We start from the raw sequence: 24,450 nt of genomic DNA, 5'->3' as shown, positions 1-24,450 counted from the left end.
GGGACGGTTTTGTTGATAAGGGGCAGGGGGCGGGTCCTGGGGTTTGGATTTAGGGGCCGGGCAGTATCAGAGGGCCGGGGCAGCCCTATGGGAGGCGGGGCTGTAAGTCCCCACCAGCCCCACCTCGAAGGGTCGAGACGGCCACCGGGGGACGGGGGCGGAGGTCCGTCAGTACCAATTGGGACCCTGAAGAGTGACATGCAGAGAGGAGGTGGGAGAGTGTGGATTTAGGGGAACTGCTCCGTACTTGTAGGGAACGGGCGGGACTGAGCAGGTAGGAGCCAGCGAAGGGCGGCAGATGGCAAGACGGGAGGGAGCTAGCAGGTTTGTACCTGGAGGAGGAGGAGATGTCTCAGCTGGACTACGATGATGACAGCACGGAGGAGGGGGAAATTCGGGAGAGGCGGGGGGAAGGACAGGATGGGGGGAGCGGAGTAATGCTGTTCCTAGTTCTTTGCAGGCGCAAAAGAGGTGCAGAACGGAGAGAATGGTGGCCCCCATGCTTCACTGGTTAGGCGGTGGGATCCAGTGCGGACGCCGACCTCGACACCAGGTAAGGAATATTACGGAGCTGGGAACGGTTTGGGCGGGCCCGAACGGCACAAGGTGTCGGTCGGTACACATGCTAAAGAAGGGGAGGAAGGGGTGAGCCTAAATAAAGGAACGTATGTGCGGGACACGGGGTGGGACCCGACGAGGTGGGAGACGGCAGGGGTGGGTCCGCGGACACGAAGAAGGATGGAGGGACCAAGGGGGGTAAAGAAGGGAAGGAGAGTCACGACATACCGGTGCGCAAGCTACCTTATATGGGCATCACGAAACCCCTGGGGGCACACTTGTCGCTGGCCACCAAGGAGAAGATCTGGAAGGGGGACTATGTGGATTTGTTAAAGCTCCTGCACCAAGAGCTGACAGCGAAGGAAGGGTTGAAGGAAGAGGAACAGGAATTGGCAAAGCAGCCAAAGGTTCCCCTGAATATAGAAAATTGGTCTGCAGGTTTTCTGATATTCGCCAGCGTGTACTGCGAGAAGTACCCGGATCGGTCGGTTGCGCTTTTTAAGTATATGGACGTGATCCGTCGGGCGCAGGTCACATATGGGGGTTATGCGTGGTCGCATTATGATGAGGAGTTTTGAGCACGCTTGGCGGCGGACCCGGAGGCGAAATGGGGAAACTTGCTTTGGATCTGTATCAGCAGACCATGGGGGGGGGGGGGCAAAGTTTGGGAAAACGATCTATACGGCCAGCGGTCTGCCGCTCGTGCCTCACCCCTTTCCGGCCCGCCCCAACCCTGGGGAGGTGGGGCAGGGAGAGGGTGTCGCTGGGGCCACGGCGGGAGCCTGTTGGGACTACAAGGGCGCATGTGCCAGACAGTATTGCAGTTTCTGACATGAATGCTCTGAATGCAGGAAGCGACATCGGTGGTGCAATGCTGGGGAATTGGGGGCAGGGGAGGAAAGGGGGGTCAGGGGGCACTGGGAAAAGACTCATACGCCGGTTAGACAGGACCAGCTAGAGACCCTCCTAGTGTTTTATCCGTGGATCGAAGATGTGAGTGTTTTACGGCAGGGGTTTCGGGAGGGTTTTTGGCTGGGGTACGAGGGTCAGAGAATTGCCAGGTGGGCCAAAAATCTGAAGTCGGTTAATGCGCACAAGGCGGTGGTATGGGACAAGTTGGTCAAGGAGGTGCGGGAAGGGCGGATGGCGGGCCCGTTTTGGGAGGCCCCCATTCAGGATTTGATTATTTCTCCGATTGGCGTACTGCCGATGAAGGAGCCGGGTCAATATTGCCTGATTCAGCATCTGTCGTGGCCGGAAGGGACGCCAGTAGATGATTATATATCGGCGGAGCTATCATCGGTGTCCTACTCTTCTGTGGATGTGGCACGACGGTTGGTGGCGTCGGTGGGGGCGGGCGCCCTCATGGCAAAATGTGACATCAAGTCGGCCTTCCGGTTGCTACCGGGTCACCCAGATGACTACCAGCTGTTGGGGATCCAGTTTGACGGGGACATATTTGTGGACAAAGCGTTGCCCATGGGGTGTTCGATCTCATGCGCATTGTTTGAGCGTTTTAGTACCTTTTTACAGTGGGCTTTTTCCTGGCACACAGGCAATGAGACGGTGACGCACTACCTTGATGACTTCTTCCTGTTGGGACGGCCTGGTTCGGCGGACTGCCAGCAGCAGCTGGACGGTTTTACGGAACTCATGGGCAACCGGGTGTGCCCCTGGTGCCAGAGAAGACGCAGGGTCCCAGCACGCTGCTGTCATTCTGGGGATAGAGCTTGACTCTGTGGCCATGGAAGCATGCCTGCCTGAGGACAAGAAGGTTCACATTCTTTCATTGGTGGACAACATGTTGAGGAAACAGAAGGTGACAGTTCGGGAGGTGCAGGTCCTTCTGGGGCATTTGAACTATGCGTGCAGCGTGGTATGGGCGAGTCGGACATTTTGCAGACGGCTGGGTTTGGTGCTGTCCGGACTGCCGCATCATCATCTGCGATTGTAAGTGGGGACGAAAGAGGACCTGCGTATGTGGCCTTTTTGGACCACTTCAATGGTATACCCATAGCGCCGCCTGAGGACTGGGAATGGGATGTGACCATCTCATCGGATGCGGGGGTGGGCAGTTTCGGTCTGTATTGGCGGGGCAGTGGTGTGCAGAGGAATGGCCGCCGCATTGGCAAGGCAGGGGGCAGTGTGGGCGCAAGAGCTGGCACACAAGCGAGTGATCTTCAAAGTGGACAACATATCGGTGGTGCAGGTCGTCAATAGGCAGTCGGTCAGGGGCACACAGTGCTCAAGTTGATGAGGGTGTTTATAATGCGATGTTTGGAACATAACTTTTTTGTTTCAAGCCCGACATGTGCCAGGGGTGGACAATTACATTGCGGATGCTTTGTCTCGTTCACAGTGGCGAAGGTTCCATGGGCTAGCCACAGAAGCGGAGGAACGCAAGACAACGGTGCCTGTGGAACTATGGGCAATAGGAGACACCGGGTCGCACAACTGGTAAGAGCATCGGTGGCCGTTTCTACCTGGAGAGCGTATGAGCAGGCATGGCGGAAATTCTTGGCAGGTGGAGCAGTGAGGCAGGACGATCGCTGGGTGCGGAGCGAGCAGGTAGTGCAGTTTATGCTGCATATGATGGACAAGGGGATGTCGAAAGCGACGATTGCCGGCAAGTTGTCAGCCGTCGCTTTCATGGGGAAATTGTGGTGGGGTTACGCGACATCGGCGGAGGAATTGGGAGCGCATCTCCTGGAAGGTTGGGTGCCAAAGTTAGTCGGCGCCGGCCCATCACTGTGGATATGCTAGTAGGCTTGATACAGTTTCTGCCGACGATTTGCCGTTACCGGGAGGAGACTATTCTGTTTTCCACACTCATGATGTGGATGTATTTTGGGGCTTTTTGAGTCTCTGAACTGGTGAGGCCCAAGGGGAGGCCGGGGGGGTCCTTTGGGAGGAGGTGGAATTGAGGTCTCGGGAGATGGCGGTTCTGTCATGGCGGTCAAAGACTGACCAGCGGGGAGCAGGGAAGTGGGTCGTCATGGGGCCGGTGGATAAGGGTGCAGGGTGCCCAGCAAGGGGGGGGGGTTGGCGTCTGGGAGGAAAGAGGCAACAGGGGAAGTCTTTTGCCGGCTCAACAATGGAAGGGTGACGGTGGCTCAGCTGCTATGGGTCCTGCGGCACGCCCTACGTGCCATGGGTGAGGACCCAAGAGTTTTTAGGACGCATTCTTTCCGTATTGGTGTGGCGACTGATGCGGCTAAAAAGGGTTGGGGGAGGCAGGAGCTCATGCGCTTGGGGCGTTGGAAATTGGACTGCTGCAAAACATACATCAGGTTGCGGGGCGTAGGGATGGAGGATTAAGCTTGATTTGCGGTTCCCTTGTCTTACATGTGTATCTTTTCAGGTGTGGTGGCGGGGCCGGACAACGCAGTCCTGTCTATTCTAATTATGGGACAATCTTTTGTGAAGCGAGCAGGACGTGCTGAGTGGGATAAGAACAGGAGTCTAAATCTGGAATTGGACCTAGGCTTATTGCGTGTCATTGGCAAGGAAAAAGGGGGCATGAGTGGCATGAGCTGCTGCCAGTCTTGATTAAGGTTGTCAAGAGGGGAGTTTGTCCGTATGTATTAGTCATTCTCCTGGGGGAGAATGATTTAGTTCAATGCAATGGCTTAGCTTTGGTGAAGCAGATGAAGCAAGATTTGCTGGAGGGAACGGCAGCAGTGGTCAGGTTGCCATATAATATGGTCAGAGTTTATACCCAGGAGGGTTTGGAGAGGAGCGGAGCGGCCGGCGGCCATATAGGGCGCGTAGGAAGATCAATAGGGATATGAGGCTTTGTTGTGAGAATGAAGGTTTCGGTAGGATGGAACACCCAGAGCTGCGCTACGCGACAGTTTATTTTTTTTTGGGAGGACGGGGTCCACCTCTCTCGGTATGGGATGGAGTTATACATTGTGCAATTGAAGGAGGCACTGGACAAGGTCATAGGTCATAAGGGTACATAGATACCCAAAACGTCAGGACGCCTAGGGAGGGTCGAAAGCCGTCAGGACGTCTTTTGAGTGGCGTTTTTTTCTAAGTCCTGGGGGATTTATTGAGGTCTGGTTTTACAGTAGGGATAAATATAATAAGTTACCTAGTTCGGTAGGTAGGAATTGCAAGTTTGTGTTTATAATTGTTGCAGGGGGGAGCCATGTTTAGGGGAGGGGGTGGTAGGAAGTTTATATTTAGCGAGGTTTCGTTTTGTATGGCACAGGCCAAGGGAAATCATTTGTAAGGTGCACCTGTTTCCAATAAAGCAGCCTTTTTCACACCAACAAGCAGGGCTTTGGGAGGGGCTGCCAACCCGCGGGAGGTTTTCCCCTCCCGGGGGGGGGTTGGGCCGGGGGGGGGGGGGGGGCAGCCAGTACCCAGTTGGGCTGGTTGGGCCCATTTGGGCTTCTTGGGCTCTGTTTGGGCTGGGTTTCTTTAAAACCGGTCATTTCAGGGAACTACGCACCATTTTGGTGGAAGTAACCCAACAGCCGGTTGCGATGTGCCTGGGGGGTTTTGTTTTTCCCTCCCTCCCAACCCTTTTTTGGTGGTTGTGGCTTTCTTGCTGTGGTCTTACTGGGTCAATTGAGTCTGGCGAGTTTAATACAATTTGGGGTGATTTTATTGGGAGCAGGTGCGTCGGGGGGGTGCATTGTATTGGGTGGTTTGTTGTTGGAGCAGGTGCTCGTGTGTTCATACAGGCTTTTGTGGTTGGCGTTATTTCCTAAGTCCTGGGGGATTTAATAGGTCTGGTTTTACAGTTGGGATAAATATAAGAAGTTGCCTAGTTAGGTAGGTAGGAATTTTAGGATTTGTAAGTTTGTGTGTATAATTGTTGCAGGGGGGAACCATGTTTAGGGGAGGGGTGGGGGGTGTTAGGAAGTTTATATTTAGCGAGGTTTCGTTTTGGACGGCACAGGCCAAGGGAAATCATTTGTAAGGTGCACCTGTTTCCAATAAAGCGGCCTTTTTCACACCAATAAGCTGGTCTGTGGTCTGTGCTGCTCCCCCTTTGTGGACCAAAGGTGAGTCGGTGCATTGAATGTGTCTGCTATTCCAGTACATTAGGAGTTATAGCACTGCTTAGAACACAAACGTGCGTAAAACCAACCAAAGCTCAGAATTTACTGGTCTGCAGCTGGGCCTCACCACACAATCAGTCACAGAACAGAGATGCTTGTAAAACACTAAAGGATCAAATGCGGAGTTCTGAAAACGCAACCTTTGGAACCTGTGACCTTACGTCTGTGTTCATGTGTTAGATTATGCCAGACAAGCTAACTGCCTGTAGGTCTCCCTGTTTGAAATTCTTAATCAATTAAACTCCCTGATTCAATCACAGGAACCAATTTAAATAATTTGAAGGCTCCTGTTTTTAAACCACAATCTCGTTGCCTTTGGAGAATTAGCAAAGTGAGCTGAGAAAATCAATGTAGACATTTGACAAAAGCCAAAAAGGTGTAACACCCAAAAATGTGGAATTCACCTCGAAATCTATAATGTATTGTACTTTATATATTTAATTCATATCGGTTTTTGCTCTGCTAAACTTTCTGGTGGCAAAACAGATGTTAGGATTATGACATCTTTGTAAAATTCTGCATAACAGCACAGTACCGTTTTAGGGATAGTAAAACTCAGTGCTCCATTGTACATATTGTACCTAAGATTTTACATTTATACTCTGGCATTTATTTCTCTGTTCACAAGAGGGGATAAACAAATGGAAATATGCAATACAGCGTTGGGCATGCTGAATTTTCTTAAGAATTAAGGCTAAGGCAGGCTAAATTCAGGACCTTCTAAGAGAGCGTCCAACCCCTTCACTGTCAGAAATGGGAGTGTGGTTGTTCATGGCTGCAACAACAAAAGGATGCTATGAATCCACTCTCATCATAATCCAATGAGAGGTATCAGCCAGGATCATGCCAGCATTGGTTCCTTTCCTATTATGACGCAGAGCCCAGAATCTACCACCTATTCCCGCATTGCCACCTCCCCAATTAAAACGTAGAATATATTGTATTTCCCTTTGTATATTTATATAAACCATGGTCCTGGTGCTGCCTAGTCTTACCAAAAATGTCGTGAGAAAAGAAGACACATTTTAATAATTTGAAAGATTATCCTTGATTTACACCAATGTATGGAGGTTTACTCTGGTAAGAGGTTCCAAGTGATTCTCCATATGTAGATGTGCGTAACTTTACCCTTCCAACCCCTTAACAGGGGACTGGGCCAGGGCAATTTATGACTGTGTGCCACTTGCACTCAAATGAACACCTTATCGAATATGGATCTATACATTTAGTACAGATTTATACGTATTAGACTAATCTATGATTCTTCCCTGTTTTTTCTTCTTCACTGCAATAAGAAATAAACCCATAACTAAGTTATCATTAGAAAATCACATATTTTGACAGTATGCTGGACAAAAGAAATTGACTGCGTTGACAATACAGTCCCTATTCTCTGCTGTCCCAGGAATATCCTTACCTCTCTCAGTTCCTGTGCCACAGAGTTCAAGCGATCGTTTTCGGACAGAGTGTTGGTGAGGACGTTTCGCGACTGTTTCAGCTCCGTCTGCAGCTCCAGAACCTTCTTCATGTAGTACTCCTCTTTGGTGGCCGACTCCTGGATCAAGGTCTCCTCCCGGCTTTCCCCGTCTGCAGCAACTTTCTTGTGGTTGCTATGAGCTTGTCCAAAAGCCTAGAATAGAGTAAACGTGTTAAGTCGGGAAAGCGGAGCATTTTAATACCAGTGATAATAACTACAATAGTAATAACTTTTTTTTGTAGCATTTTTCATATCACTTTTGCTATTTGTAAGTGCTGTAAACAACATGTGTTACTATTAATATGGAATTTAATTGAATATAATTCACCACGTTTGAAAGGAAGGAAAGATGAGCTGGCCTGTTTGCTTGATCTTGAGTATAGATCATAAAGGTGTCTTACATACTAATGACAGGCTTATGCTTGGTAACAATTATCTCCACTGCTCCCCTGCCCGCCACACAGTGAACAGCTCAAGTCAACATATCGATCCAGAGTTCCCATATTCAGATATGATGCATCTTTCTGACATAAATCCAATTATTGCCCTGCACAAATAACAGTGGGTGGTCCGAGGACCTTTCTTCACGCTGACAACTTTAATGATGCAAACAGCTTGTTATTTTAGAGAACCAGAGACGCTAATGCAAACTGCTCGTACGCCGTTGTACGCCGCGTGGGTAGAAGCCAATAGCTGTATCAATGAATTTAAAATGGAACAGTTTGGACACTTGCACTATTTGGCTACACAATGTATTTGAATGTCCATTGATAAATCTGGCCAATAATCACGTCTTAGGCATTATCAATATTGAAGTATATTGACAAAAGTTTATAATGTTGAAATTCGAGCCAGTGGGGGAAAAAACAATCATTCAATGTTCACATTACTAGTTTGTTTTTGCATAGCATTTCATATTGCACTATTTTCCTTCTTAAAAGCACTGTGCCTTGTAGGAGTAAAAATTACCATATGCCAATCAATTCTTCAACCTCTGAAAAATGAAAGGCTGTGGTGGTCAAATTAGTGCTCTGAAAAACACTCAACAGAGCAGGAGGGTGCTGATAAATCCCTGGGCCATCATGCTATTTTAAATTTTATAAGCTGAAAGATAACAAATGCGGTTCATAGCAGCATTTGCATCCAATATAAAAACGAAAATGTCAAAAATTGAATTTAGTACGTTTTCCGCAGATGTCCCATTGTTTGAAATATGATTTCCAGATTTAAAATGTTATAAGTATTTTTGGACTAGCAAGCAGATAGTTTTTAAGGTCTAGCTTGACATCAAAACTGTCTGCAAGATACATTATTAACTGTACTTTAAAATATTCAGACAGTGGGCTTGATTCTGGCGAGGAGTTTTTCTCGCTCATCTCCCACGACTGTCTAGAGTATCACTCCACCTCCTCTAGAATGCTCCCATTTCAATGCATGGGGTTCATTATAGATTTCAAAAGTATGCTGAATCACTGTACAATAAATTTTTAAAATTATAGCTCTGTTTTATATCGAAAACAATATTTTTTTCACTGCTGCAGGCTGCTTTATATCTTAATAAGTCTCGAAATGGCACCAGACCCGCCAGCTATACCAATGCTTCTTTTTCATTGTCTCCTTAAGTTGCTCACTTTCCTACTACGCGGACTGTGATTAAACTGCAACTCCCACAAATTCCCTTGGCTGCCCCACAGTATATATTTGCTCTCTGAGACAAAAAATAACAGTACATTTAAGTCAGGAACCTCACCTAACTATTGAGTTTCACTTTTTTGTCATGAGGACAATTTACTTCCAAAATTTTAAGGCTGGAGGAATTTAGTCTTTACCAAAAGAAGGGAATGGCATTATTATGTTTATATAGTTGTAGACATCCCAAAATGTTAATTGAATTCATGATGAGGCTGATGAAGCCATTTAAAAAAAAAACTAAGTTCATGCTTACTCAATGGAACAGCAAACGTTGCAGCAACAGCCGCAATTAAATCGCCAACCTTCTCTTTAGGTGGGAGGAGCCAACTAAATAATGGCTCTCATACGTTAACGGATTCCAAATTTTAACACTACAACAAAGGCAATGTCTGGGTGCAAAGCCGACAAAAGAGGATAGATTATAATATACAGTTGCCGCACGCCTCCTCTTCTAGACACTCTGCAAGTCTGCGGAACAGTATTAATGCTGCTGAGGCTGAGAAAATAAGGACACTTTTATGTTTTTTCTGAAGCAGACGCAGTTCACTAGTTGACCAAGACTACATTATAAGGAGTTACATAACATGTTATCTGAGAAACTCCATATTGTAACTATGACTGTTTTCTAGAGGCATAAAGTGCAGAATCATGGCATCTGAGCTGTGTTGCGAGACCGTTGCAAGAGGGTGAGAGTAAAAAGTAGGGGCTGGAGCGCAAGTTCTTCTTGTGGGACCAACTATAGGTTTTACGCATCTGAAGTGGTTAGTTTGAGCCGGTAGTCGCAAGCGTAAGGCACCAGTACTCATTTTTGGGAACTAGGACTTATTTTTCGTTATCAGTTTGGGCCAGAGAAACCGAGAGAAAGGTTAAAAAGAGTGGAAGCTGGAAGAAGATAAACAGAGGAAAAATTTGACAAAGGCAGGAAGTAGGGTTGCAAAAAGAAGTGTGAGATAAAAGAAGGAGGAAGCATGATGTGGAATCAAGACTGGAAAGGTGTTATTCAGCACGAATGGCAGCAGGCTCCTAAGAAAACTTTGGGGGATGCTCCCCTTTTATAAAACAAACTAAACGCGATGCATTCAACACAATCTGCCTTGTTCTGAGTGCGTTGGTATCTGGGAAGTCCAGCAAAAGCGTTCCATCCAGAAGAATGGGGAACCACTGACAGTTCCCAAATTCCACTTTTACCTTTTATAATAGGGAAACCACAAGACAATCTTATTCACACAAACAGAACCCAATAAAAATTCTGAAAACAATAGAGGCTTATTCCAACTACCGCACATGGGGTATGAATAAGGAAAAGCCAGATAATGAAGTATTCCACCTAGGATGGTGGATCAGGGCCTGCATCCTTTTTAAGGGACACCCTATGGCATGGCACACACCACACCCATTACGAACATAAGTTAAAACCATCCATATCTGACAGGATCTGTTAACTATACAGACTGTGTAAGCACTTGAATTCACATCGTGGGTACCACACACATTTAGGAACAGATTTGTGATTGTCCAATGAAAAGCAGAAAGGTCGTAGGACTGGATGTACAAATACATTTCTGGTGGGAAGCCCGGAGATTCTGTAAATCGCAGTGCTTGTTGTAGGAGAGTAGGGTCTGCAATCCTATGATCACCCAGATTTTTTGCTTTTGTTTCACTGGTTTACGACTTTCTCTGGCTGTGGGCCCGCTAATCAGACCCACAGCCTGGCTGTTCTCTTTCTAAATTACGATATGTACCCTAGGTGCATTTACCAATTGGTACTGGGCCACCTTATCAGACCCCGTAACGCAGGGCCTAGGTGTACCCAGGGCCGCCAGGGGCTGAAGCATGTATTATGCCACCCCTGGCTGGCCTCCTAAATTTGACACAACTGGCTGCACGACAGCTGGGGCGAAGACGTGTAACCACCCTTCGCTTTAGGTATAGTAACTCTATATCTAACCATACAATGGACACCCGAGTTCCTATCAGTCACTCCTATGGCAGGCCTTAACAATCCTGAAGGCAGAGTGCGTGGGCTCGTGTGAGCTAGGTTCAGGCCCGAGCCGAGCCCGGTTGCAGCTTGCGGAATCAAGACCCAATAGCTGTTCCATGATAACGCGTACCATATCGGTAACTCCGGTATCGCGTTATCAAAGCATGTCGAGTAAGGTGTCATACGAATCGGGGTGCTGCCCTCTCACCAATTCTGGCGATGAGGTTAGTATCCCACCCTTCTAGAGGGACACGACATGTACGTAACTGTGAACCCCGGTTAAAGTTAACTGAAGCCTCAGCTCCACAAAATGGATGCTGCCACCACAGACACAAGTCTGACCTCCTGCTGCTGGGAGTCCTTCCAGCGAGGAGCACTTGGACAAAGGGTTTCCTGTCGAGGGCGCTGTTCGCACCGTCCCAGACAGGGTTTGTGTATTCTGGGTAGGTAGGGCTTTGGCGAGAAGGTGACTGCGGAGTGGCACCCCGGTGCTCACTACGCATCTGCCGGTTAGAACCAGTTCCAGGGGCGACAGCCCTGGCCTGGGGAAAGTCCGGCAGGGGAGAGGGGCGTAACTACCCCCCTTCCTGGTCCCACCCTTAGGGCAGGACCTAGTCATGTACCCACCCCTTTCTTTAGGATAAAGACCGGAGCGGGGACCCTTCCAAATTAGATCATCTTTGAATCAAGAACTACTTTCTACGAAAGGACACTCAAGACTCTTCTCAAGATTTCTCCCTTGTGGCTAAGGAGTAGTCACCCTGCATCAGCGGGCACCAACTAAGAACTCTGCGGTTTGCTGCAAGTCCTTCCTCAAGGATCCGACGGCCCAGCTCGACGAGAACCGGCTTCCCTGGCACCTCTGACCTCTACCCACGTCATCAGCTCAGCTGTGATCTGTGGGTGCGACGAGACCTCGAGGGACCGGCCATCATCAGAACCTGCACGCTCTTAAAAACCAGCACGACCATCGAGGTAACTCTCTGGTGAGTGCTCTGGGGTCCGAGAAGCCCCGACCCTGAGCCGCTCTAGCACCGAAGTGCAGTCTCCCAGCATCTCCACGATCTGCGTGGGGCCCTTCTGCTCGCTGCTCAGCACGTTGTCTGGTCACTCGCCGCTGGCTTGTGCCCTTCTGTGACGACATCCGAGAATCATCACTGCTGGTCTGGTTGCTCCAGACTGGCCCTTGCTTCCATCTTTGCGAGAAGCACCCCGGACCCTCCTGGTCCACTCAAGACGCCATCTTAGGCCCACCCCGTGGCCCTGAGATCTGCCAAGGCTTGTTGCCCCATCCTGGGCCCAGCGACGCCGACAGCATCATCCTTCGTGGGACAGCTCGCACCTCCACCGTGGTCGCCAACAACGCCTCCTGGTCCGTGAGACTGCAGAGCCTAGCGTCGCCCACTCACCTAGTCGAGGTGACGGCCAACCGGTGGCTTCCTGGTACCCTCTAACTACTGGCTAGTAGTACGAACTTGGTCCCCTCTGCTTTCAGGTTTCATCAATCTCCGATCCAGGCTTGGATCTCTACGAACTATTCAGCACTGGTCGCCGGACAGCAACTCCTTTTCTTCCGGCTCCTGGCTCGTCAGCGAAGACCCCGACGCCTGTAAGACTTGTGCAGCCGCAGCCCTCGTGGCTAGGTAACTCGGCATTTCGGTGCCTGCATAGCCTCCTTACTCTAGGGTCCCGAGTCCCTCGCTTCCGACTTGCCTTATCGGGTCCGCCCGAGACCTTAACCTTTCCGTGTCCCCGGACACTTGTTTTAATTGTGCACTTGAAGTATTTGCTAAAGAGATTTGGTTTGTGCTTAGTACCCTGTCCTCATAAAGAGCACAGGGCTGTTGTGATTCTTAATAAATATCCTGTTTATTTTCATAACACTTGTGTGGTGTCCTTTCACTGGGTGTTCAAGGGGTACATGTGTGGTAAACAGCTGGCTTAACACGCCCTCTCGAGTCTTTAGCCTTAGACTGCTCGTATCCACGCTACTAGGATAGCTGGTCTATAGGTTGACTTACAACCAAACACCATAAGGGTCGTTGGAACGATACATAGCGGTCGCTAGAATAGCGAACGTTGCATATCGGGCCAACTTCTCACATTGGTGAGCAGCGGTTGGGATTTGAGCTTGCTGTTGTTTTACCACACGTATCCTAAGAATATCTTGTTGAAAGATCGCACAAGTACTGTTAGTACATATAACTAAAGCTTAGAATACTCTGAGTTCTACTGAACCAGCTGTTGTAGCTCCTCAAGGCTTAGCACACCTTGGCTACAACTCTTAGCAAGGGTACAGTAGGTAAACACGTAGTGTAGGTAGGTGCATCACTTACACCACACTAGAAACAGTATGTCGGACAAAGGAGGAAACTCTGGGTCTCCCCTTGTGTCAGTTGACCCTCCACAGGTCATCCCTTCAGGATATACTGTGCTGAGCTTCAAGGAGTTAAGACGACTGTGTCACTCCAGGAAGATTCAGCAGGGGTCTAACCCCACAACGTCCTTTCTGATTGGTCTCTTGGAGACTTATGATGCCAGGAGAGCTGAGAAACTTCGTAGCTCTTCTAATCCAGAAGGAGACATGCCTCCCCTCGAGGGAACCCGAGACGATCCTGACCTCATTCACCTCGCAACCGAGAACGAGGATGTGGAGGAGGATGAGGATGAGCATCTCTCTGGGGATGAGGCAGATAAGGGACAGGTAGAAGTCGTCAGACTTAGCAGGTCCAACTTAAGCAAACATGATAGCGGTACTGGGGGACCCCTGGGGCCACTATCAGGTCAGCTTAACATTGGGAACGGACGAGCCAGATCTCTGTCAAGAGGCTCTGGCAGATCCCTTCAAACCAATGGCTCTCACAACTCGTCTCAGAGAGGGATGACGTCCCCCCAGAGGAGAGTGTACGAAGCTAAGGAAAGGGCAGCTAATCTAAGGATCGAAAGGGAAGAACTTGCCCTGGCCAAAGAAAGGCTTGCCTTTGCAAGAGAGCAACAGTTAAGTGGGGTAGTCCCCACTGGTGGCAGCAATGTACCTAGTAATAGGGAAAAGAGTTTCGATACGAAACACCTTGGTAAGATAGTGCCCCCCTTTAAACAAGGGGACGACATCCACAAATGGATTACTGCTTTGGAGAGGGCCTGCACTGTGCAGGGCGTTCCCCAGAGTCAGTGGGCAGCTATCTTGTGGCTCTCCTTTGAAGGAAAAGGAAGAGACAAGCTCCTCACCACAAGGGTAGAGGATGCTAACAATTACCAAATCTTGAAAAATACACTCGTTGAAGGGTTCGGCCTAACCACTGAGCAGTACAGGGTGCTGTTCAGGGATACCCAGAAAACGCAGTCTCAAGATTGGTCTGATTTTGTCGATTGTGCCACTAAGGCTTTTGAGGGCTGGTTGCTGGGCAGTAAGGTTACTGATTATCAAGGATTGTATAATTTGATGATGAGAGAACAAATTTTAAACAATTGTCAGAACCAGTTGTTGCATCAGCATCTTGTCGACTCGGATCTGACCTCTCCCCAAGAATTGGGAAAGAAGGCAGACAGATGGGTTCGTACAAGAGTTAAACAGAACCAGGGCCAGAATCAAGGTGGTCAGAAGAAAGCAGACCAGAAGGGTAAAGATTCTAAAGGGGAACAAAGTGACCAGAAGTCTTCGACAGGTCCCCAACAACCCAAAGAGGGTGGGGGTCAGGCTCCCCAAAAGAAGAAAGAAGGCCAATCCAAAAGATGGTGCCAGTACTGTAAAAGTAAATCTCACTGGTTTAGTGAGTGCACCAAGAAAGGAGGAGGGCAGACTCCTGCCACTGCAGCCCCTAAGGCACCTGTGCCCCCTAGTACAGTCAGCAGTGGTAGTGCGCCTCCCAAGGGTTTAGTAGGGTTAACCCTGGGTTCTGAGGGGCGTGACAACTTAGTTGGCACACTCACTCAGGCTGTCCTTGTCAGTACAGGGGACGTGGACGTGTCCCCTGACGTAAGCCCCAATTCTTTGGGCAAATACCGACAGACGCCTTTCATAAATGGAAAGATGGCTCAGGCCTATAGGGACACTTGTGCCAGCGTCACCATGGTGACGCCTAACTTTGTGGACCCTGGACAGATCATGCCAGGTACAGAATTCCTGGTGACCAATGCAAGCAATGTCACTACCAATCACAGTATGGCAATTGTAGCTTTCTCCTGGGGAGGGGTAACTGGCCAAAAGAAGGTTGTAGTTAGTCCAGACCTCCCAGTGGATTGTTTGTTGGGCAATGATTTGGAGTCGTCACAATGGTCAGAAGTGGAGCACCGGACTCACATGGAAATGTTAGGTTTGCCAGCACATGTGTTCGCTGTGACTAGGTCACAGGTCAGGAAATGCCCCACTGAGCAGGTGCTGGATCCTGGAACAACGGACCAGACACCTCCCAAGAAAAAGAGCAGTAGGGTTAAGGCTGCGCCTTCCCCCTTGCCCCAGGTCGAGGATCAAGTCTCAGAGGAGGCTGACCTACAGGAATTGCGGGAAACTGAGCCTAGGGAATTTGAACTTGATCAAGTTGAATTCTTGGGTTCAGGGGGACCCTCAAGGGAAGACCTGGGGAAGGACCAGTTAGACTGCCCTTCTCTTGAACCCCTCAGACAGCAGGCTGCTGCTGAGGCTGCTGGGAACGCCACAGGTACCCACAAGGTATACTGGGAAGATGGACTCCTGTACACTGAGTCAAGAGACCCCAAGCCTGGCATGACCAGGAGGCTGGTTGTACCCTTGTCTCAGCGTGGTTTCCTACTTACCTTGGCCCACGAGATTCCCTTAGCAGGTCACTTGGGCCAGACGAAAACGTGGGACAGGCTTGTCTCACACTTTCACTGGCCACACATGAACGAAGATACCAAGGAGTTTTGCCGCTCCTGTGTCACTTGCCAAGCCAGTGGTAAGTCAGGTGGCACGACAAAGGCCCCCCTTATACCATTGCCTGTGGTGGGGGTACCCTTTGAACGGGTGGGGATCGACATCGTCGGTCCCATGGAACCACCTACAGCATCAGGGCACAAGTTTATACTGGTGGTAGTGGATCATGCCACCAGGTATCCTGAAGCTATTCCCCTTAGGACCACTACAGCACCTGTTGTGGCAAGAGCCCTAGTTGGAGTGTTCTCCAGAGTGGGCTTCCCTAAGGAGGTCGTCTCCGACAGAGGTGCAAACTTTATGTCGAGCTACTTAACTGCTATGTGGAAGGAATGTGGTGTTAACTACAAGTTCACTACACCCTATCACCCACAATGCAATGGGCTTGTTGAGAGGTTCAACAGGACCCTAAAAGGGATGATTCATGGACTACCGGAAAAGCTTCGGCGTAGATGGGACGTCCTGATCCCCTGCCTCTTGTTCGCCTACAGAGAAGTCCCACAGAAGGGGGTTGGCTACAGCCCTTTTGAACTTTTGTACGGGCATCCTGTAAGGGGACCCCTGTGTTTGGTGAAGGAAGGATGGGAGAGACCTCTCAAAAAGCCTGCAACCAACATAGTGGACTATGTGCTCGGCCTCCGCTCGCGGATGGCTGAATACATGGAAAAGGCATCTGAAAACCTTAAGGCCAGCCAAGAACTCCAAAAAGCTTGGCATGACCAAAAGGCTGTCTTGACTGTTTACCAGCCCGGACAGAAGGTGTGGGTGTTGGAGCCAGTGGCCCCAGCAGCACTCAAGGACAAATGGTCCGGGCCCCACACCATCCTGGAGAAAAAGGGAGAGGTCACCTACCTGGTCGACCTGGGAACTCCCCGGAGCCCCCACAGGGTGCTTCATGTCAACAGGCTCAAGGCATATGTCGACAGGAAGGACATGAGTTTGCTCATGGCCATGGATGAGGGACAGGAGGAGGAGACTGACCCTCTCCCCGACCTGCTCACTCAGAATCCTGACGATGGATCGGTAGATGGTGTTGTCTTTTGTGGCAGCCTCTCCGAACATCAACAGAGCGACTGTAAACAGGTTCTTCAGTCGTTCAGACATATGTTCTCTCTAACACCCAGCCAGTCCGATTGGTGTACCCATGAGGTTGACACTGGCGACAGCTTGCCCGTGAAGAGTAAAATCTACCGGCAGCCTGATCACGTTAGAGACTGCATCAAAAGTAAAGTGCAGAAAATGTTGGAGCTGGGAGTCATTGAACCCTCGGATAGCCCTTGGGCTAGTCCCGTAGTTCTAGTGCCGAAACCTCACACCCAGGGTGGTAAGAGAGAGATGAGGTTTTGCGTAGACTACAGGGGTCTCAATGCAGTCACTAAGACTGACGCCCACCCAATACCAAGGGCAGACGAGCTTATCGATAGATTGGCTTCGGCCAACTACCTAAGTACGTTTGACCTGACAGCTGGGTATTGGCAAATCAGGTTAGCTGAGGACGCCAAGCCTAAAACCGCATTTTCAACCCCTGGTGGGCATTATCAGTTCGTGGTGATGCCCTTCGGTCTGAAAAATGCACCTGCCACCTTCCAACGGTTGGTGAATCAAGTCCTTACTGGGCTGGATGACTTCTGTGCGGCGTATCTTGACGATATCGCTGTCTTTAGCTCCACCTGGGAGGATCACCTGGTCCACCTGCGGAAGACGTTAGAGGCACTGCAAGCAGCAGGTCTCACTATCAAGGCCACCAAGTGCCAGATAGGGCAGACACAGGTTGTATACCTGGGCCACCTTGTAGGTGGAGGTCAGGTTCAGCCACTGGAGAGCAAGATACAGTCAATCAGGGACTGGGCTCCTCCAACCACCCAGACTCAGGTTCGAGCTTTCTTGGGCCTGACTGGATACTACCGGAAGTTTGTCAGGAACTATGGTTCCATCGTGACACCATTAAACGAACTGACAAGCAAGAAAATGCCAAAAAAGGTTCAGTGGACAGCGAGCTGTCAAAAAGCATTCGATGACCTAAAGCAGGCCATGTGCACGGCGCCTATCCTCAAGAGTCCGGACTACTCCAAACCATTCATTGTCCAAACAGATGCTTCTGAGTTGGGTGTGGGAGCTGTTCTTTCTCAACTGAATTTTGATGGTCAAGACCAGCCCATTGCTTTTATAAGTAGAAGGCTGACCCCTAGAGAGAAGAATTGGTCAGCTATTGAGAGGGAGGCCTTTGCTGTGGTTTGGGCCCTGAAGAAGCTGAGGCCATACTTGTTTGGCACTCACTTCAAGATTCAGACCGACCATAAGCCCCTCTTGTGGCTAAATCAGATGAAGGGTGAAAACCCCAAACTGCTTAGGTGGTCCATTTCCCTACAGGGGATGGACTTTACAGTGGAGCATAGACCTGGTACTGATCATGGCAATGCCGATGGGCTCTCCAGATATTTCCACTTAGAACAAGAAGACTCACCTGGTCAAGGTTAGCTTATTGTTCCGACGTTTGGGGGGGGGTCATGTAGGAGAGTAGGGTCTGCAATCCTATGATCACCCAGATTTTTTGCTTTTGTTTCACTGGTTTACGACTTTCTCTGGCTGTGGGCCCGCTAATCAGACCCACAGCCTGGCTGTTCTCTTTCTAAATTACGATATGTACCCTAGGTGCATTTACCAATTGGTACTGGGCCACCTTATCAGACCCCGTAACGCAGGGCCTAGGTGTACCCAGGGCCGCCAGGGGCTGAAGCATGTATTATGCCACCCCTGGCTGGCCTCCTAAATTTGACACAACTGGCTGCACGACAGCTGGGGCGAAGACGTGTAACCACCCTTCGCTTTAGGTATAGTAACTCTATATCTAACCATACAATGGACACCCGAGTTCCTATCAGTCACTCCTATGGCAGGCCTTAACAATCCTGAAGGCAGAGTGCGTGGGCTCGTGTGAGCTAGGTTCAGGCCCGAGCCGAGCCCGGTTGCAGCTTGCGGAATCAAGACCCAATAGCTGTTCCATGATAACGCGTACCATATCGGTAACTCCGGTATCGCGTTATCAAAGCATGTCGAGTAAGGTGTCATACGAATCGGGGTGCTGCCCTCTCACCAATTCTGGCGATGAGGTTAGTATCCCACCCTTCTAGAGGGACACGACATGTACGTAACTGTGAACCCCGGTTAAAGTTAACTGAAGCCTCAGCTCCACAAAATGGATGCTGCCACCACAGACACAAGTCTGACCTCCTGCTGCTGGGAGTCCTTCCAGCGAGGAGCACTTGGACAAAGGGTTTCCTGTCGAGGGCGCTGTTCGCACCGTCCCAGACAGGGTTTGTGTATTCTGGGTAGGTAGGGCTTTGGCGAGAAGGTGACTGCGGAGTGGCACCCCGGTGCTCACTACGCATCTGCCGGTTAGAACCAGTTCCAGGGGCGACAGCCCTGGCCTGGGGAAAGTCCGGCAGGGGAGAGGGGCGTAACTACCCCCCTTCCTGGTCCCACCCTTAGGGCAGGACCTAGTCATGTACCCACCCCTTTCTTTAGGATAAAGACCGGAGCGGGGACCCTTCCAAATTAGATCATCTTTGAATCAAGAACTACTTTCTACGAAAGGACACTCAAGACTCTTCTCAAGATTTCTCCCTTGTGGCTAAGGAGTAGTCACCCTGCATCAGCGGGCACCAACTAAGAACTCTGCGGTTTGCTGCAAGTCCTTCCTCAAGGATCCGACGGCCCAGCTCGACGAGAACCGGCTTCCCTGGCACCTCTGACCTCTACCCACGTCATCAGCTCAGCTGTGATCTGTGGGTGCGACGAGACCTCGAGGGACCGGCCATCATCAGAACCTGCACGCTCTTAAAAACCAGCACGACCATCGAGGTAACTCTCTGGTGAGTGCTCTGGGGTCCGAGAAGCCCCGACCCTGAGCCGCTCTAGCACCGAAGTGCAGTCTCCCAGCATCTCCACGATCTGCGTGGGGCCCTTCTGCTCGCTGCTCAGCACGTTGTCTGGTCACTCGCCGCTGGCTTGTGCCCTTCTGTGACGACATCCGAGAATCATCACTGCTGGTCTGGTTGCTCCAGACTGGCCCTTGCTTCCATCTTTGCGAGAAGCACCCCGGACCCTCCTGGTCCACTCAAGACGCCATCTTAGGCCCACCCCGTGGCCCTGAGATCTGCCAAGGCTTGTTGCCCCATCCTGGGCCCAGCGACGCCGACAGCATCATCCTTCGTGGGACAGCTCGCACCTCCACCGTGGTCGCCGACAACGCCTCCTGGTCCGTGAGACTGCAGAGCCTAGCGTCGCCCACTCACCTAGTCGAGGTGACGGCCAACCGGTGCCTTCCTGGTACCCTCTAACTACTGGCTAGTAGTACGAACTTGGTCCCCTCTGCTTTCAGGTTTCATCAATCTCCGATCCAGGCTTGGATCTCTACGAACTATTCAGCACTGGTCGCCGGCCAGCAACTCCTTTTCTTCCGGCTCCTGGCTCGTCAGCGAAGACCCCGACGCCTGTAAGACTTGTGCAGCCGCAGCCCTCGTGGCTAGGTAACTCGGCATTTCGGTGCCTGCATAGCCTCCTTACTCTAGGGTCCCGAGTCCCTCGCTTCCGACTTGCCTTATCGGGTCCGCCCGAGACCTTAACCTTTCCGTGTCCCCGGACACTTGTTTCAATTGTGCACTTGAAGTATTTGCTAAAGAGATTTGGTTTGTGCTTAGTACCCTGTCCTCATAAAGAGCACAGGGCTGTTGTGATTCTTAATAAATATCCTGTTTATTTTCATAACACTTGTGTGGTGTCCTTTCACTGGGTGTTCAAGGGGTACATGTGTGGTAAACAGCTGGCTTAACACGCCCTCTCGAGTCTTTAGCCTTAGACTGCTCGTATCCACGCTACTAGGATAGCTGGTCTATAGGTTGACTTACAACCAAACACCATAAGGGTCGTTGGAACGATACATAGCGGTCGCTAGAATAGCGAACGTTGCATATCGGGCCAACTTCTCACACTTGTGACAAGAAAATTTGCTTTTTGAATGTAGTAACCCAAAGTAGTGAACTATTTTGAAGGGGCGTGTTTAGAGCACCCTTTCAAATAGCGATCCCATATGGTATGAATTAATGTTTGCATCCAAAATTAAGCCCTAAAACTTTAATATTGCACTTACTACTGAAAGGTATTGATAACCCAATGTGAATGGAAATAAAAAGTTTTATGAATTAGGCAAATATATATATATAATATTTTTTAACGTGTCCTCTTTTCTTTTAAGAAAAAAAAAGGCTGATTTGAAATGAAAAATGAACATCTTTATTTAAACACCATCACAGACATGGTGGTCTGCTGACCCCTGCAAGCCACCATCCCTGTGATGGCAGCGAATCACAGTGAGTACTGAATCAGAGGGTGTCTGTCACAATTTGACCTACCTCATGAACATGAGGTAGGTCGAATTTTGACACCCTGTGATTTTGTGAATGGACCTATTAGTTCATAAGTAATTTTGCAAAAAGTCCCTGTGCAGATTGCAACCTTTTTCTGCAAATCCTATCTTAGTACATATGGCATTTAGTGACTGGTATATGCCAACTATTATTCTGATCTAAGTGTCAACAGTTAAATCAACAATGAACATGTAAAATACTACAAGAGCCTATTGAATAACTTGGGTGGAAAAGCTGATGAGGTTTGTTATCACGCTTCATCCCAAAATACTCTCCACTGCGCAGATCTTGTGAAGGCATACAGCTGTTCAGCTGGTACTCAGCATATATCTCTCCTTTTAAGGCTCCAAAACCTAAAAAGCATACACACACACACTTGTAGTACTCTAGGTCCCGCCATGACAAAAACTTCACATTTTAGTTGAAGATTTTGCCATTGAAGAGGTTTTCCTGAACATCAAAGAGGAGACTCGACTTAAGACAAAACGAGCAATGGCGAAAGTGAGAAAAAGCAGGTAATTGCTATTTTCTGTCCAAGTCCTTCTATTCTATGCATCTAATCAGTTGCAGGCTTTTTCTCACAACCTTTCTCCAAACAAAGGCTTTGATAGTCCCTGAATTGACTGCGTATCCTGTGTGGCCACAGGAGAGCATCCAATTAGTCAGTACACGAGAAGTCATGGATCCATGTCTGCTATCAAATTCTGTGCTAAAAGCCAATCCAAGGGCAGATCAGTATCACTGCAAGAACTTCAGGAGAGTTATCCCACCTTCACTCAAGGTCAACCTTACAACAAGCCATCTCTTTGTGTGTCCGACCGACGCCGCTTCAATATGGTGGGCACTCATTCCTCAAATCCCCACACAGATGTGTCCAGCTTGTATTAATTATATGCTGTTCTATTAAACCCCACAATGTGGTAATTAAAGGATCAAGCTTGAAGGGCACCAATGATTGATGCCGTCTGCCCTGGTAGACATTTTTAAAGGCTGCCACTTACGGTCTTGATCAGATTGTATTCAATTTCAAATGGGCATGTCAGGGAAAATAGATATGCGTAGCCCCCAAAGAAAACCGGCCACGCTCACTCACCAACCCAAGGGAAATTAGAAAGCGTCACGTTTCAGACAGAAAGGAAAGCACCATCTGTGCGGCTCTCTGTCAAATGAGTTTTAACTGACTGTACAAAGCAGCTTAAACGCCTAATAATACCGAAGGGTTCCATACATTTTAAAGGGATAGCATAGGAAGCGGAAGACGGGCGCCCGCTTCTTTCCAACATCCAGGAGCCATTCTTGGCTTGTATATTACCTAAAACTTTGTGATACTGAGAAACTCAATCAATTAAAATCAATCTAGTTAATTCCTAGGGATTAATTGTAGACCGCACTGTGCTACATCGGACTCATGTAATGAGTTAGCCAGGCTTCAAGGAGCTTTTCTTCGACACACTGTGCCGCAAGAGCGTCCTGACCAATAGAGGTCCCTGGGATCAGATTAACAAATTTAACTGGGAATCTTTCTTATAGTACACAGATTCTTAAGTAGATTTAATATTAATATGTAGGCAATCTTCCTAACGCTCACATACTTAATATATTCAATGCCTACATTAAGCATAGGTTTAGGAGAAGGCACCGAATGCACATTAACTAAGATTTGCATTTTTTACCAAATGCTAATACATTTTCTTATGCATGCTACTCGAACGCACATAATGAGAAAAGTGCATAGATTTGCACACTATTTTGCATTTTGAATAAGGAATATGCAAATTGTGAAGTACATAGCTGTCTAACAGACGTCCCGGCACATGCACAACTTATGCCAGGTTAATGTGGGTGTAATTCGCATGGAAAAGTGCAATGTACTATTCTAGCATGGCGAATACCCATAAATGTACTACTTTGCCATGCATGCCTCTGAAACAACACTCCCAAATTAGACATGAGAAATGCAAGTAGATATTGCTTACATGAACACATATACAAAAGACAAGCGTAGATTGTAACCATGCATGTTTAAGGGAATCCGCCACACAGGATGCCTGACTCACTCCAAAGCTCTCCCAGGAACCCAAAACAAATCAGATCGCTTCACAACCTCATCAGGGCTATAAAGTGCTATAGAAATAACACAATCACGTGAAGGAAACGCTTCAGGCCTTACAAGGGGTATTAAAAGCACTATACACATACCAATACAATGAATGAAAGCCTTTTCTAGTTTTATGTCTTCCTAGGAAAAGGTTAGTGAATCGAACACAAGTTGCTTTTTCTTTCTTAGTAATCAGAGCAAAGCGATCCACCTACTGCACAGCGGATCTTTTGGTCTTGTTCAAAGCACAGTTTTGAACTACACCGTGAATAGCAGCCCCTGGAAGGCGCATAATCCCACAGCATTGACACCGCTTTGACTCGACACTGCTGAAGCCCGAGGCGGCTTTTCCCATTTTCTACTACACAATTAATCACGTCTGGATAGGCAATGTTTGTCCTGGCGAGGCGGGGGTCTTGAAAGTCAGAGATGGCAATATCCAGACAGCACGTGACGCCCTTAAGTATAGGTTCCACAGTGCTCATTTTAGATTCAAAGTGACACTGCACACACCCTCCCTGTTTTAGGGATTCGCATCCACCTCAAATGCTATGATTGTTGCAGAGCAAGAACTGCAATAGGGCGGGACTGTAAATAGCCGGAGGAGATAGTCTGGAACAACTTTATGGTTACATCTCAGCACAGTAACACGTGCAGCACGTAACGGGCGTTTGCCAGTTGGAGGGACAAAATGTGTGCACTGAGAAAAAACAAGCACTGGAAAAACCAAAATACTTTGTTCACAATTGCAGGACTTTCCTCGGAAGGATAGAAATGTATTTAGAAGGATAATACTTCATTCAGAATGGCAAAGCTTTGTTTACATTTGAAGGACTTTTTCTGGATCGTGTATGTATGTATGTATGTATGTGTGTGTGTGTGTGTGTGTGTGTGTGTGCGTATATATATATATATATATATATATATAGAGAGAGAGAGAGAGAGAGAGAGAGAGAGAGAGAGAGAGAGAGAGAGAGAGAGAGAGAGAGAGAGAGAGAGAGAGAGCACTGTGCCCTACGTAGGTATTCTAGGTAGATTTCTCATGCCTGGAAATTGATGTTACAACCCAGTTTTTTTAGAGGAAAATTGAAAAGTACTTACATTTTCCACTTAATTGCTGTGTCAAAACACATCTAATTCAAGCTTAGAGGCAACAACGCAGGAGCTTTAGGATAAAGAGTATCAGCTATAAAGTTTTATCTGACTTTCCTCTTTTCGTGAACAAGTACATGGATTAAGAAATGGCGTTCTACAC

The 24,450-nt window shown here is 48.7% G+C and overlaps 1 protein-coding gene across 2 annotated transcripts in view; it reads right to left on the bottom strand.

Moving 5' to 3' along the window:
• Positions 1-24,450, bottom strand: part of BICD2 (BICD cargo adaptor 2) — a 306,023-nt gene that overhangs the window by 147,976 nt on the left and 133,597 nt on the right. For both annotated transcript variants that reach the window (XM_086939156.1, XM_086939154.1), the window contains exon 2: positions 7,051-7,263. In XM_086939156.1, coding sequence (XP_086795282.1) covers positions 7,051-7,263 — 213 coding nt within the window. The remainder of the gene's footprint in view (positions 1-7,050; positions 7,264-24,450) is intronic.

The sequence above is a fragment of the Lissotriton vulgaris genome, chromosome 9 (assembly GCF_964263255.1).
Source record: "Lissotriton vulgaris chromosome 9, aLisVul1.2, whole genome shotgun sequence".
In the NCBI taxonomy this organism is placed as follows: Eukaryota; Metazoa; Chordata; class Amphibia; order Caudata; family Salamandridae; genus Lissotriton; species Lissotriton vulgaris.
Note: the sequence above shows the minus strand (reverse complement) of the source record. Positions and strands in the feature narration are given on the sequence as shown.